Source organism: Microtus pennsylvanicus, chromosome 1, assembly GCF_037038515.1.
Source record: "Microtus pennsylvanicus isolate mMicPen1 chromosome 1, mMicPen1.hap1, whole genome shotgun sequence".
Classification (NCBI taxonomy): Eukaryota; Metazoa; Chordata; class Mammalia; order Rodentia; family Cricetidae; genus Microtus; species Microtus pennsylvanicus.
In genome coordinates, this window is record NC_134579.1 from 219,100,966 (window position 1) to 219,117,301 (window position 16,336).

At 46.4% G+C, this 16,336-nt stretch overlaps 1 protein-coding gene across 1 annotated transcript in view; it reads right to left on the minus strand.

Annotated features, from left to right (window-relative positions):
* The window catches only part of Wdr27 (WD repeat domain 27), a 113,020-nt gene that overhangs the window by 63,395 nt on the left and 33,289 nt on the right, over positions 1-16,336 (minus strand). Inside the window, exons 10-17 of the mRNA XM_075951460.1 lie at positions 15,105-15,208; positions 13,976-14,043; positions 11,709-11,830; positions 11,218-11,300; positions 8,197-8,275; positions 6,776-6,853; positions 3,993-4,090; positions 1,496-1,585 (exon numbers count right to left, since the gene is read on the minus strand). Coding sequence (XP_075807575.1) covers positions 1,496-1,585; positions 3,993-4,090; positions 6,776-6,853; positions 8,197-8,275; positions 11,218-11,300; positions 11,709-11,830; positions 13,976-14,043; positions 15,105-15,208 — 722 coding nt within the window. The remainder of the gene's footprint in view (positions 1-1,495; positions 1,586-3,992; positions 4,091-6,775; positions 6,854-8,196; positions 8,276-11,217; positions 11,301-11,708; positions 11,831-13,975; positions 14,044-15,104; positions 15,209-16,336) is intronic.

Consider the following 16,336-nt stretch of genomic DNA (forward strand, 5'->3'; position numbering starts at 1 on the left):
CCAGAATGGTTACCACTTCAGGAGCTGGTGACCACCGGGGTCCCACAGACCCTCAGACATTCCAGGCCATGCCAGTGTTCTTAGTTCCCATCCAGAAATTGATGGTAAGACCCCACTGAAAAGACACCACCTACTTAAGTCACATAATGTAAAGAAACCGATTGGGAAAAACATCTGCAAGTTTCTTCCAGGATGGCTAGTTTTCACAGTCCTGTGAGGTGCTATGTATGCTAGCAAAGGAGAAATAACCATAAATCTTATCTGGCTGTAAACCCTGAAATCCACAATCATGGTGGGCCTGACAGGACATGCCCACTGGTACAACAGGGCATGGATGTCATGGGGATAAACTAACTGCTTTCTGATGGCATTTAAGGCCCATCCATCAGTTGAAAGCCAAACCTGGGGACCAATACCAGGCCTAAGAATCTGTGGCTAGACAGGTCACAGGTCCTGGGGGAGAACATAATACCATTGTTCTGATAAATGGCCATAGTGTTACATTGACTCCTAGTGACTTTTTTTATATCCTTAATTAGTGCACCTCTCAACCTTCACCACATTCACTTCTTTCTTCAAGAGGTGGTGATTGCCACGAAACCCACAACTGGAAAGGGTGCAGAGACCCCCTCCTCCCAAGGCCCAGGAGTCCTTTCAGAGGGAACAGAAACGCTATAGAGCAGGGTGGTATATGACACATGGAAACTGTTTCCAGGATCAGCAGGGTGCTTGGCCTGTGAACTCACAGCAGTGTGAGACCATTCATAAGACCTGAGCAAGCTCCAGTGGAAGGCCAGACATACAAAAGTTTATGAACAACACAAATTAGAATTGATGAGTTTTAAAAAACAAAAAAAGACACAAAGTTTGGTGGGTAGGGAAGGGGTGGAATCTGGGGAGTGAAGTGTGAAGTCCTTCTGTATATGTGCTGCTTTTATTGGTTAATGAATGAAGCTGTTTTGACCTATGGCAGGACAGAATATAGCCAGGCTGGAAGAGAGAGAGAGAGAGAGAGAGAGAGAGAGCGCCCTTGTGAACGAAAGTTATAGCATTTGAATGGTTTGGTGCAGTAAAGGAAGTCCACTTTTACAGAACTATGTTTAATTTAATAAAATATTTTCATTGAAGTTATTTTGAAATTTGGTAGGATTTATAATGGATTAATGTGGAAAGTCCTTCTGTATATGTGTTGCTTTTATTGGTTTATGAATAAAGAAGCTCCTTTCGGCAAATGGCTTAGCAGAATATAGCCAGGCTATAAGATATATATATGTTCACAAGGGCTCCAGCTATAGCTTGCTGCTTTGTATTACAGAACATATGCACTGGGGAGAACACAGGCTATACCTGGTTTAGTAGCTGGCAGTGATCTGTCCCAGAAGCCCAAGCCCACTAAGAGCTACTATGTACTAAACTGGAGATTAATCTGCTGCTGGCAAACACAGCCCACAACACCCACCCTCCCTCACTTCCTATTCATCAAGATTTAGGATACCTGAAAAAGCAGCAGGTCTTCCAGAAAGGCTAGCATCAAAAACCAGGGAAAGGTGGTTAGCTAAGCCACAGGCCAACCGCTGTCCGTCCCCTGTTTAAAAAAATTAAGTAAACAGCTCAATAAAATCATAACATGGAAATCCCACTGATCAACCGACTGTTAACGTGGAGAACATTAAGATAAACGGTCATTTTTCAGGTAGTGAAGCATCTGAAAGAACACATAACAAGACTCCCAAGGTCTATCCGGCCTTGAGCCAGCCCTCAGCAGCACCCTCACAGAGCAGCTGTCTCTGGGACCATTGCAGCCTTCCTCTCACAGAAGACACGCAAAGAGACACGGCTGCAAGAGCACGACAGGGAAAGTGGGGATCTTGAGCACAGCAAACATCAAAGATGCTCACTGACAGCAGTGCACACTCAATCGTCAAAGGTGTTTGTCTAGAATTATCTGAAGAGTTCCTTTATCCAGAGTGATAAACTGTCATAACTTCTATCTGAAGGAGGTCAGGGCACCTTCACAGAGCCACAGATACTCACAAATGGCCACTTCACCCCCTTCAAACACTATCAAGAAAAACGTGAGAGCCCATAAAAGAGCTTTGGGAGGAAGGCAACTGGGGTACATTTGTGAACACAGCAGACCTGGGGAGGCCAACGCTGCTCTTCCCTGTGAGACAGGGTCCACCTGAGGGAGAGAAACAACTCACAGGCCAGTGTCACGGCCACCTTGTGATCCCTCTGTGGTCACATATCTAGCTTCTGTCTATGAAAAGCCATCTTGCCAGGCTCCTGTGTGAAGAGGTCATCATGGAAAACATATGTGTATCGTCATGGCAGCACTGAAGGACAGAAGTGTCCTGTGATGGCTCTCGTCAAGTACAATTGGAGCCTCACCTCACTCTACAGCCAACCACTGCTTATGAAAATCAGTCCCAATGTGATGACTTATCTACATTGTCAACTCAACTACATCTGGAATCAACTAAAACTTAAGCTGGGCACACCTGTGGGAGATTTCTCGATTGCATCACTTGAGTTGGGAAAACCTACCCAAGTCTGGACCAGTTGAGGTAGGATGAGCCACCCTACATCTGGATCAGCTGAGGTAGGAAGACCCACCCTAAATCTGGATCAGTTGAGGTGGGAAGACCCACCCTAAGTCTGGATCAGTTGAGGTGGGAAGACCCACCCTAAGTCTGGATCAGTTGAGGTGGGAAGACCCACCCTAAATCTGGATCAGTTGAGGTGGGAAGACCCACCCTAAGTCTGGATCAGTTGAGGTGGGAAGACCCACCCTAAATCTGGATCAGTTGAGGTGGGAAGACCCACCCTAAGTCTGGGTCAGTTGAGGTGGGAAGACCCACCCTAAGTCTGGATCAGCTGAGGTGAGAAGACCCACCCTAAGTCTGGGTCAGTTGAGGTGGGAAGACCCACCCTAAGTCTGGATCAGCTGAGGTGGGAAGACCCACCCTAAGTCTGGGTCAGTTGAGGTGAGAAGACCCACCCTAAGTCTGGATCAGCTGAGGTAGGAAGACCCACCCTAAGTCTGGATCAGCTGAGGTGGGAAGACCCACCCTAAGTCTGGGTCAGTTGAGGTGGGAAGACCCACCCTAAGTCTGGGTCAGTTGAGGTGGGAAGACCCACCCTAAGTCTGGGTCAGTTGAGGTGGGAAGACCCACCCTAAATCTGGATCAGTTGAGGTGGGAAGACCCACCCTAAGTCTGGGTCAGTTGAGGTAGGAAGACCCACCCTAAGTCTGGATCAGTTGAGGTAGGAAGACCCACCCTAAGTCTGGGTCAGTTGAGGTGGGAAGACCCACCCTAAATCTGGATCAGTTGAGGTGGGAAGACCCACCCTAAGTCTGGGTCAGTTGAGGTGGGAAGACCCACCCTAAGTCTGGACCAGTTGAGGTAGGAAGACCCATCCTAAGTCTGGGTCAGTTGACGTGGGAAGACCCATCCTAAGTCTGGGTCAGTTGAGGTGGGAAGACCCACCCTAAGTCTGGGTCAGCTGAGGTGGGAAGACCCACCCTAAGTCTGGGTCAGTTGAGGTGGGAAGACCCACCCTAAGTCTGGGTTGCACCTGGTGGCAACCTGCACAAAATGATGTGAAAGGAGAAAGCTCTTGCTTTTTGCTTACTTGCTCTTCACCGTTGCTGACAAGTTCCTCTATCCTGATGCTGGGGCATTCCTTCACTGGTGTTAGAACCTACTTCTCTGGGATCCCAATACAGCTGAAGACCAGCTGAGATATCCAGATTCAAGGACTGAACAACTACTGAATTCTTGGCCTTTCCATCAGGAAACAGACATTATTGGACTAGCTGGACTACAGGCTGCAAGTCACTCAACTCCCATGTCTATTTTTATTCTATGTGGTCTGCTCCTCTAGAGAATCCTGACCAATATAACCAAGATCTTCAAAAACAAATTTACCCCACAACAGTGGACAGAATCCAGCTGCAGGAATGAAGGGCAAATGGTTCTGAGGCTTACCTGAGTACTGCAGACAGCTCACAGCAACAGGCTCCTGAGCCACTGCAACCTGCCTGCTGAGATTTCTGGGTAGGCAATGCTCCAAAGAGAATTCCTTACTTCAAGGAAGGTCATAGAGAAAACCAAGAGATAAATTCAAGGGAGATTAGAAATAAACTAAAAATTAAGTATATTTCATTCTACTGAGATAAATCCTTTTATATTATTAAAGCTCAAAATCTATATAAAATCTTTTAGTCACACTCATGAACAGCTCTTTGAAACAGATTTATATTGTGTATTGTCAAATCTTTGTGGGTTTGTGTGTAGTATAAACATGTGCAGGGACACATGTGGGCAGGTGCATAAGGAGACCAGCGGTCATCTGCAGATGTCATTCTTCGAGCTTTCATGTGGGTGCTTAAGGATTCAAAATCAGATCCTTGTTTTCATAGCAAGCACTCTTGACCATGAAGCTGTCTTCCAAGGCCCTAATTTCACACGTCTATGGGTTGGTATTATAATACTAACTATAGTCATGGCTTGATAAACCCGAAGCCAGAAATGCACTTTGCATCCCTAACCAGAGACATGCAGGGCTCCGCTGAGCAGAGTTTGCGAGGCTCTCGGCAGTCTGTGTCTAAGGACTCACTGAGCCAGGAAGATCCACTTTCTGACCAGCATGTTGATCCGGGCATCCTCTCCCTTCTAGGTTCCCACACTGTGAAGGGGACATGAGCTTGCCTGTCTACATGGTTATGGCAGAATCAGTCACCTCGGAGGGGTCTGTCTGGTTGCCTGGATGCTATTCTGAAGGTCGGGCTATTGTTTATACATTCATGTTGAGTAGGAGCTGGTGATGCCTCCAGAAAACGAGCATCGCTCTTCCTTCCCCACACCTGTCGGTATCTGGAAACTGCTTCCTGGGGAGATTTCATTCTTAAACCTCAGGGCCCTTCCAGATCCATGCCTGCTTGCTTCCTCTCCCCACAAGAGCCAAAACTGTACAAGAAGTGGCTTGCTCAGTGTATAGAACAGAGTCGTCAGAGAAGAAAACAGCCCAGTGGGTGAGCAGGGCTCCGTATAGGAGAAAATGCATGAGGAGCACGGGGTTCAGGTCACTCTCGGGGCCCAGTATCACTGGGAACACCAAGTAAGTACTCTGTGGGATCAGACACCTTATGCTATAAATACATGGTCACCTACTGATGAGGAAACTAGTGGAAATTGACAGGAAAGGTAAAAAAAGAACAAATAATGCTTAAGAAAAATGCCAATATGTATGGCTCAAATCATACCCAGAATATCAAACACCCTGAAGAAGTGCTCTGAACATAGGCTCCCCAAAGGAATGCAATGACCAGTAAGTACATAGAGACCCCGTGTCCTGATGACAGAAAAATACAGCTTGATGTGAGTTACAGTGTCACTACACCCAAGACTACCATCCAAGAAAACAAAAAGTAAATAACAAATGCTGGGCAGGATGTGAAGGCAGAGAAACCCTTGACCCACTGTTGAGGAGATGTGAATTACAACAGCTGCCATGGAGCACACTAAGGGAGACGCCTCATAAAACTAAAATAAAAACTCTACCATATGATCCATCTTACTCCTGAGCACAGACTCGGAGGAAATAACATCACTACCAAGGAGACTCCTGCTTGTCTGTGTTCGCTGAGGCTAAGCTGAGGCCAAGTCTGTGTTCATGCAGCTAAGATACAGATCAACCTAGGTTGATCAATACGGGAATGAAAAGACATGTGGTATATATGCACCATGGAAAAGATTGAGACATGGGCTCAGCAGTTGACAACACTTGCTGTCCTTCTAGGACCAGTAATCTCTGACACCCACATGCGGCCCCTCACATTGGCCTGTGACTTCAATGGCGTGGGTGTGACACCCTCTGCTGACCTCTGCGGACACATGCATTCACAGACACATACACGAAAATTAAAATAAATCTTATAAAAGGAAATCCAGCCATTAAGAAATAACATCTGCCATTTATAGCAAACTACATGGGAAGGGAAAGATGTTGAGTAAGATACGCCAAATGCAGAACCTCAAATATCATATGTTCTCGCTCATATTTGTAAGCTTCAAAAATATTTTAAAGTTGACCTGGACATAGACTAGTGATGATTCTAGAGACCAGGAAAGTGATACAGTGAGGTCGGTCTCATCAAGGAACACTGTACATATGGGTTAAAGCAACTGATCCAAGTCAATCACAAGCACTCCATGTTCCAGTCAGCATTTCTGTAAAAACGCTCACTGTTCAAACATATGTGTGGGATATGTGAAGATGAATCTTACACTAGGCAGTCCACGATCTCTTTTTCACCAGCTATAGTATATGTTCATAATATGCCATGTACAGTTCTGCCTGAAGCAAGCCCAAGGCCCCAAACTCTCCTTGCGCATTCAGGTTGTGTTTACAGCACGTCAGGTCAATGAACCAGCCATGAACATTAAGAAGCAACTTTGGCTCTGCAACTGCCTCTTTGTCACTACGGAGACCTGAACTGTGTCTCAGGTGTGGTCAGCCACAAGACACAATACTCTCCTACAATTGCATTTTAGCAAAATCTCACTATTTCAAAACTAGCAACATAATAAAAAGAGCAGGTTTACTAAAATGAGACAACCATATTTTGTTTGAAGGATGCATGTCAGTGATATATTTGTACTCATTTTTATGCACATATAGTCATATTTCTGTTCAAAAATCAAGAGAGCACTTTAAGAGTGTTTCTAAGTTGTTCAGATTTATTTAATGCACGCACTCAATTACATACCACTTGTGACTGTTCTTGCATTTGGAAGTTCTTTTGTTAATATGCTTGATGTTGGTCTTTGGGGAAAACATAGTCCCACTGGGAGGAAAACACATATACATATATCATTCTCAACAATTATTTACATTTATAAGGAAAATTAAACATGTACAAACTTACATAATTTTCTCAGCTGCCTTCTGTCCTTGAATCCAAGAATGGTCACTCATCCTGACCCAGAGATGCCACAGTGCTACACCTCCTCTTCAGGGACCCTATCTAATGCTTTCAGCTCAAAGTTCCAGGGCAGCATCAGGACCACCACAGCCTCCCACATCACCCAGTGTGGATCCTCCAAAGCCACACTTAAGCTCACAGATTAAAATGCTGCTTTGTTCTTCTACTGTATGAATTTCCAATCCATCTATCTGCCATCATTCATTCGGGGTATGTTCTCTGGGTCATATTGTCATCTATGAAGTTCATGCTCAAAACTACTTTTATTCGATCAAATTTTAAAACTTAACACACAAAAATCTCATATTGTTTTGTGTTGGCTGTGGTCATAGCTATCCTGTAACTACCCTGTATCCAGTAGGCCACAGTTGGGACACACCTGTGACTAACTCACCCTTCTATCTATTCACCTTTCTCGCCATCTGTGATCTCTCCCTCCTTCTACCCATCTCTCTACCCATCCATCCCTCCTTTTATCTGCCTGCCATCTGTTTATCAGTGTCTTAATGAAGAGTTTAAAGAGCCAGGCACTGCCCCAAGCACAGGTCTACAGAATAGACAGGTAAACAGCACCCACAGCTCTTGCCATTGGGGAAAGAAAAGGCATGGTAAGATACTGAGGACTGAGGGGCGCGAGAGCTGCAGTTACACACAGGATGGCCGAGGTCAGAGGCCTTGGAGAGGCCTGAGTGAGGTCTCAAGGCTGAGGTGAGTGGGTGGGCATGGATAAAGGTGAGAAGGCCAACAGGGAGATGACAGAGACCAAAACTCTGTCACGTGCTCTAAGTGCATGGAGCCCACGGGAGAGAGAGAGAGAGAGAGAGAGAGAGAGAGAGAGAGAGAGAGAGAGAGAGAGAGAGAGAGAGAGAGAGAAAAGAGAGAGAGAAGAGGCTACAAATTTCAGAGAGACTGGGCTCACAAAAAGTTGAAGATGTTTAGCCAGGTTATGATGAGGTCATGCATCACCTTTATCCACTTTCCACTCTCCAGCTTCTCACTCACTACAACCAACTTTCTGAGCCGAGATCAACAGCCAGTGGGCATTTAACAAGAGTTGGCTGTTCGGCTGCCACCCTTGTGGTGACTGTGTACTCTGGGGTCTGGCTCACATTTTCCTCCTGCGCCCTGTCCACAGAACACCATCTCAGTGGTATTCAGCAGTCAGTTCTGCCTCTGACGCAAGAGGCGTGGTGGTTGGTACTTACTGCGGTGCCGATGTATAACCAGATGACCTGATTTTACTGTGGAAAACCAGGGGCCTGTCCTCCATGACACTCCTCACAGCTATGTGACAGGATACATAAGAAGCAGCACACATTTAACATCGCAATTTCACTGTCCTAGACTCCCCAAACCAGGAAGATTCTAACAAAATGACCTTCTGACCTAATGAAATGCAGGCTCCATACAGAAGCCAAAGAAAAAAAACAGCCAAAAATTCATCACGGAGACAAAAGGTGCAAAAAAGCAATGGAAAATATATTAAACCATACCACGAGTGACACCGTGCATTTATCATTTATTTTCTTTCTTGTTTCTGTTTGTTTGCTTGCTTGCTTGTTTTTGAGATAGAAATTCTCTGTGTAACAGTTCTGGCTATCCTGGAACTCACTTTGTACATTAGGTTGGCCTTGAACTCACAAAGATGCAAATGCCTCTACTTCCCAAGTGCTGGAATTAAAGGCATGTGCCACCATGCCCAGCCAACAGCATGTATTTCAAATGTGTTTGGACTACAGGCCAGTACAGGGTCCCTGCTCGAAGAACACACAGAAATGGACAACACACAGACTCAACCTGACAGGAATTCCACTGAGGGGACAACCAGGAAGAACCATGGTGAAAACAGGGACAGGCTGCCCGCCTTACAGATCAAATTCAAGGGTTTAATGACTTACTCCTCAGAATGGGCGCATGCCCTAGCTGATGGGGGCCCTAGAAACACAAGGGAGGTTTAGTGACTCATCTAACCAGGTCTGGAGATCTGGAAGAGGCCAAGCCAGTAGCCTGGGGGTAAAAGGCAGGAAACATGTAGATGTGGCATATATACAGAATGGATCTGACTGGGAGGGGCTTAATCTTCTTAACTAAGTCAGTCAGTAGACTTTAAGGGACTGTGAGTTGACACTGGAAAATGAAGGAAAACAAGGGATCATCAGTAGGCAATGATTCCTACAATATAGAAAACTGGGACACAATGAATTCCGCCTTCTAACATGAAAACTAATTTTAAACTATATTTTAAAAAATCAACATGAGGACTAGTTGGCTACAGTTTACAACAAACCAATCAAAACCTATTTTTTAATAGCCAATAAAATTTTATTTTGGCCTTGCTAATACAAGAACCCATTTCTAGTTGTGACAAGATGTGATTCTGGCAGATGTCTCAGAAACATACACTGAAGAGTGCATGATATGATAATACACCATGCAACTACTCAGGGTCCAGCAGAGGCACCATTGCAAGTCCCCCAAGGAATCACATCAGAATTGAGACAGGCCCTGGAGTTCCTATGAATTATGCCCAACTCAGGGGTGTGGAATCGAAGACAATGTGCAATAAATCTGAGAGACATAGAAGCCACGCTGGATTTACTGTAAGCGGAGACTGTTCATTCATGTTCTGGCCACCCAGACCTGAACAATCACACAGAAACTCTATTAATTACAACACTGCTTGGCTGATGGCTCAGGCATATCTCTAGCTAACTCTTACATCTTAAATTAACCCATTTCTATTCATCTATGTATCACCACGAGGTTGTGGCCTACTGGTAAGATTTTATCATCTTTCTCCTTCAGCAGCTACATGGCGTCTCCTCGACTCTGCCCCCCCCCTGTGTGTGTGTATGTGTGTGTGTGTGTGTGTGTGTGTGTGTGTGTGTGTGTGTGTGTTGTGATTTCCCACCTGGCTTGACTCTGCCATTAGCCAAACCGCTTTATTAATCAACAAACAAAAGCAGCACATATACAGAAGGACATCCCATATCGATTTATCTTTTGGCAAATTCAAGTCCCAAAGTGATGCAGCAATGCTGACTGCACGGGAGATGGCTGCAACGCACGTGTGTTTCAGAGCTGCAGGGGAGGTGGCTGCAACGCACGTGTGTTTCAGAGCTGCGGGGGAGGTGGCTGCAACGCACGTGTGTTTCAGAGCTGCGGGGGAGATGGCTGCAACGCACGTGTGTTTCAGAGCTGCAGGGGAGGTGGCTGCAACGCACGTGTGTTTCAGAGCTGCGGGGGAGGTGGCTGCAACGCACGTGTGTTTCAGAGCTGCGGGGGAGATGGCTGCAACGCACGTGTGTTTCAGAGCTGCAGGGGAGGTGGCTGCAACGCGCGTGTGTTTCAGAGCTGCGGGGGAGATGGCTGCAACGCGCGTGTGTTTCAGAGCTGCAGGGGAGGTGGCTGCAATGCACGTGTGTTTCAGAGCTGCAGAGGAGATGGCTGCAACGCACGTGTGTTTCAGAGCTGCGGGGGAGATGGCTGCAATGTATGTGTGTTTCAGAGCTGCGGGGGAGATGGCTGCAACGCGCCTGTGTTTCAGAGCTGCAGGGGAGGTGGCTGCAATGCACGTGTGTTTCAGAGCTGCAGAGGAGATGGCTGCAACGCACGTGTGTTTCAGAGCTGCGGGGGAGATGGCTGCAATGTATGTGTGTTTCAGAGCTGCGGGGGAGATGGCTGCAACGCACGTGTGTTTCAGAGCTGCGGGGGAGATGGCTGCAATGCACGTGTGTTTCAGAGCTGCGGGGGAGATGGCTGCAATGCACGTGTGTTTCAGAGCTGCGGGGGAGATGGCTGCAACGCACGTCTGTTTCAGAGCTGCGGGGGAGATGGCTGCAATGCACGTGTGTTTCAGAGCTGCGGGGGAGGTGGCTGCAAGGCACGTCTGTTTCAGAGCTGCAGGGGAGGTGGCTGCAACGCACGTGTGTTTCAGAGCTGCGGGGGAGATGGCTGCAACGCACATGTGTTTCAGAGCTGCGGGGGAGATGGCTGCAACGCACATGTGTTTCAGAGCTGCAGGGGAGGTGGCTGCAACGCACATGTGTTTCAGAGCTGCGGGGGAGATGGCTGCAACGCACATGTGTTTCAGAGCTGCGGGGGAGGTGGCTGCAATGCACGTGTGTTTCAGAGCTGCGGGGGAGATGGCTGCAATGCACGTGTGTTTCAGAGCTGCAGGGACGGTGGCTGCAATGTATGTGTGTTTCAGAGCGTGTTGTACTAACCATGTCGTTTGCTATTGGCAGGCTTAGGAAGGCTTTCCTTAACAACTCCAGAATACAGTGGAGAGGTTGGTAGGACACAGGAGCTAAAATAAGAACAGTCACACGGTGAGAGCAATGATATGACAGAACTGTTTCAACGCAACATAAATTTTTAAGAACAATGTAAGATTAGCTCATTCAAATGTAGATTTACAATATTTGGAAATTAAAACTACCAAGGTCCTTATCTTTATGAGAAAAATATTGATATGCTTTAATGAAAGTGCTATTTTATTATTTGCACTCTACTTTGAAATAAACTAGCATTTTATGTTAAACTATGAAGCATTTAGGTTCGAGTAAAAAAAAAATCATGGCATAAAACATTTGTCCTTTCAGAGAGCATTAGTTTGCTGAGTGTCGCCAATGTTCCAGTATTTCTTCACTTGAAAAAGATCTAAACCGCAGCCAGGCGGTGAGCAGCACGTAACTGCAATCTGAGAAAGACTTACCTTGGCAGCACGGAAAGCGCTCTCCCGGCACCGGGGCTCCTCTGGGAGCTCAGCAGGGCAGCCAGGCTGACGTCCAACACGGCGATCTTGTTTCCAAACATAGATGAGAGCATGCACAGTGCCTGTGGGACACTTAGAAGGTGAGCAGCACGCTGGGCTGGGGGCCCGTGGGTGCACCCCAACTCTCCAGTCGCAAACACAGCTTCACATTTACAAACGGGATCCACGTGTAGTGAGTCATAATTTCACATATGAAACACCACCAAGACTGTTGTCACAATGAAGAGGTACATGTCAGAGCACAGGGAAGTGTGTTAGACAGAACTGTTGTCACGATGAAGAGGTACATGTCAGAGCACAGGGAAGTGTGTTAGACACAACTGTTGTCACAATGAAGAGGTACATGTCAGAGCACAGGGAAGTGTGTTAGAACTGTTGTCACGATGAAGAGGTACATGTCAGAGCACAGGGAAGTGTGTTAGACAGAACTGTTGTCACGATGAAGAGGTACATGTCAGAGCACAGGGAAGTGTGTTAGAACTGTTGTCACGATGAAGAGGTACATGTCAGAGCACAGGGAAGTGTGTTAGACAGAACTGTTGTCACGATGAAGAGGTACATGTCAGAGCACAGGGAAGTGTGTTAGAACTGTTGTCATGATGAAGAGGTACATGTCAGAGCACAGGGAAGTGTGTTAGACACAACTGTTGTCACGATGAAGAGGCACATGTCAGAGCACAGGGAAGTGTGTTAGACACAACTGTTGTCACGATGAAGAGGCACATGTCAGAGCACAGGGAAGTGTGTTAGACAGAACTGTTGTCACGATGAAGAGGTACATGTCAGAGCACAGGGAAGTGTGTTAGAACTGTTGTCATGATGAAGAGGTACATGTCAGAGCACAGGGAAGTGTGTTAGACACAACTGTTGTCACGATGAAGAGGCACATGTCAGAGCACAGGGAAGTGTGTTAGACACAACTGTTGTCACGATGAAGAGGCACATGTCAGAGCACAGGGAAGTGTGTTAGACACAACTGTTGTCACGATGAAGAGGTACATGTCAGAGCACAGGGAAGTGTGTTAGACACAACTGTTGTCACGATGAAGAGGTACATGTCAGAGCACAGGGAAGTGTGTTAGACACAACTGTTGTCATGATGAAGAGGCACATGTCAGAGCACAGGGAAGTGTGTTAGAACTGTTGTCATGATGAAGAGGTACATGTCAGAGCACAGGGAAGTGTGTTAGACACAACTGTTGTCATGATGAAGAGGCACATGTCAGAGCACAGGGAAGTGTGTTAGAACTGTTGTCATGATGAAGAGGTACATGTCAGAGCACAGGGAAGTGTGTTAGACACAACTGTTGTCACAATGAAGAGGTACATGTCAGAGCACAGGGAAGTGTGTTAGACACAACTGTTGTCACAATGAAGAGGTACATGTCAGAGCACAGGGAAGTGTGTTAGACACAACTGTTGTCACAATGAAGAGGTACATGTCAGAGCACAGGGAAGTGTGTTAGACACAACTGTTGTCACGATGAAGAGGCACATGTCAGAGCACAGGGAAGTGTGTTAGACACAACTGTTGTCACAATGAAGAGGCACATGTCAGAGCACAGGGAAGTGTGTTAGAACTGTTGTCACGATGAAGAGGTACATGTCAGAGCACAGGGAAGTGTGTTAGAACTGTTGTCACGATGAAGAGGTACATGTCAGAGCACAGGGAAGTGTGTTAGACACAACTGTTGTCACAATGAAGGGTACATGTCAGAGCACAGGGAAGTGTGTTAGAACTGTTGTCATGATGAAGAGGTACATGTCAGAGCACAGGGAAGTGTGTTAGACAGAACTGTTGTCACGATGAAGAGGTACATGTCAGAGCACAGGGAAGTGTGTTAGACACAACTGTTGTCACAATGAAGGGTACATGTCAGAGCACAGGGAAGTGTGTTAGAACTGTTGTCATGATGAAGAGGTACATGTCAGAGCACAGGGAAGTGTGTTAGACAGAACTGTTGTCACAATGAAGAGGTACATGTCAGAGCACAGGGAAGTGTGTTAGACACAACTGTTGTCATGATGAAGAGGTACATGTCAGAGCACAGGGAAGTGTGTTAGAACTGTTGTCATGATGAAGAGGTACATGTCAGAGCACAGGGAAGTGTGTTAGACACAACTGTTGTCACAATGAAGAGGTACATATCAGAGCACAGGGAAGTGTGTTAGACAGAACTGGCCACTGCACAAGCCTCACCACTCACCTTGGGGCTCATGGCCTCACTCATCACTGCACAGGACCCAGCGACTTGGACACTCAGGCTCTGAAATTCTTAATTTTCATCAAAATAAACATTTGAGAGGTGAATAAATGAAGATTAATAGCTCGCTCATTTGTTCAGCCTAGCTACAACTACCACATAAGTGTTCATGTGCTGTAAGGTGTGTGCCTGGACAGAGGCCCACAGATGGGGATACAAGGTGGAAAGAGAAGGGTTCTTTTCCACACAGTCAGCTGGGAAGGAATCCAGACACAGGCCAGAGCACAAGCATGCAAGGGAGAGGAAATACAAATGACAAATGACAGGGACACTGAACCTCTGGGACCAGAAGCAAAGACCGCCTAGGGGAAGGGGAATTTTGTGCTGAACATACATTTATCCAGCCGAGGTATAGAGAAGAAGATTAGAATACCTAACGAGAGTGGGGTGTTATGGAAAACAGAACTGTGGGAAAGGACCAAGCAGCAACCCTGCTCGCCACAAACAGCAGGCAAGCCCCAGAATCTAAAGAACAGACACAAGAGAACTGAGGAACAAAGAGCCTGGGGCTTCTGGGCAGGAGGAAGTGTGGGTACCCATGGGGAAGTCTTTGTCCCAGGGCTAGAGAGGACAGCTCCTCCTGTAGGTTGTCTGGACCAACGCCAAGTGTTCAGAGTGAACTGCAGTATTGCCAGCAGTACTGACAGAAGAACACGGCGGGGAAAGAACCTGTAGGAGCCTGTGGTCCATCTAGGAGCCTGATATACAGGGGAAGGAGAGCCTCATGGTTCCCAACACAAAGATGGGAGGAGAGTGAATGAAGGAGGGCTTCACAGAATTCTGACACACCAGGATGGAGGAGGGCCCCACACAGTCCTGACATACTAGGACAAAGGCCTGAGAGGCGTACTTGGGAGATGGAAGTGCTGGACTGAAGCTCTGTCCTTCAGATTCTGCAGCATGGAGCTTAGCGACAGTCTGAGCAGGTAGCCATGTGTGGCCACTGATAAACTTATCCTCAAATTCAAATGCTCAGACTTTCTACCCTAAACTTGTACTCCCCATCAATCTTTTTTAAGAAAATGAAGTTATAAGAGAGTAACATCAAAGATTACTGAGTTCAAGATCTCACCCTTGAAATGTAAAGCAGCTTCTAATTCAATGCTTGCCGGGTTAAATACGAATAAAGCTGTCGAGCTTCCAATCCACAGGCATTTGGTGCACTCAAAGGAAAAACTAATCTTAGAAAGAAACAAACAGTCTTCCTTAAGGTTAGTGCCACAGCATCCCCCGGCATTCCTGGTCCTCCATACGGTGAGGACGGACACACATCTGTGTGACTAACGCAAACGCTGTCTCCACCAACACTTCAGCTAGTCACACTGGGAAAGGTGCTTAGCTTCAAAGAAGCCACCCCTGTCTATTGGACACAAGTATCCCCAAGAGTAAGAGCACGGCCATGGCTCAGTTCTGACAACCATGGTTTATACCTTCTCCTGAGTTGTCAAAAGCAGTTGGTGGCAAAGTTACCAAAAGCCTGGTGATGTGAGAATCTAGGCAAGTGTCAGAGGAGCCACGGGCATCAATGGAGCTTACGGAACACAGCCCAGAGGATAGCAAAGCTGCTCTGGGTACATCTCGAAGGGGCAAAGCCTGAAAAGATTGTTTCCAGAACACCCTCTGCTTCTGCTGCGCTCCCTCCTGCTTGTTGCTGCTGTGTTCCTGGTGTATTTGGCATGGTGTGATTGCTATATGAAGGAATCCTACTGTATCTTGTGTAGTGTGGTTGTTTCCTGGGAAAATCCCACTCCTCACTGCACAATTTACTTGAAAATCATAATGAAGATGATTTTTCTAAGAGCAATGATGATTAGTTAGACCTATGATTTAATTGGTGGTTACGACAGTTGGTAAAGACAATTAGGGAAATGGCTTAGGTAATTCTGTAAATTGCTCCAATAAGAGATATGAAAAACATTAAAATAGGCTAGAAGTTAGTTACCCTTTGTTGGAACTGATGTTTGCAGAAGATGGAAAATAAAAACAAGGAAGTTTCATGCATTCCGCCTGTAGTAAAAACAGGCTGATAATCAAATAAATCAATTATGTCCCCACACTCAAGGAAAGGCCTGAGTTCCTTGGTCATGTACCTTACAGAATTAATCACAGGCCCTGGTATGCACCTTGAAAAAACAAAGTTGTGAAAGGAAATTAAATGACTTATTGTGTGTAGAGAAAAATAGACGGTTAGTTGAGCACTCTAAAGTTTCTCTAGACTAGAACTAAGAAGAGGAATCTGCGACACTGAAACCGCAAACAGCTACCCACCAGAACAAAGGAACTGCTGACATGTACCTGGCCTGC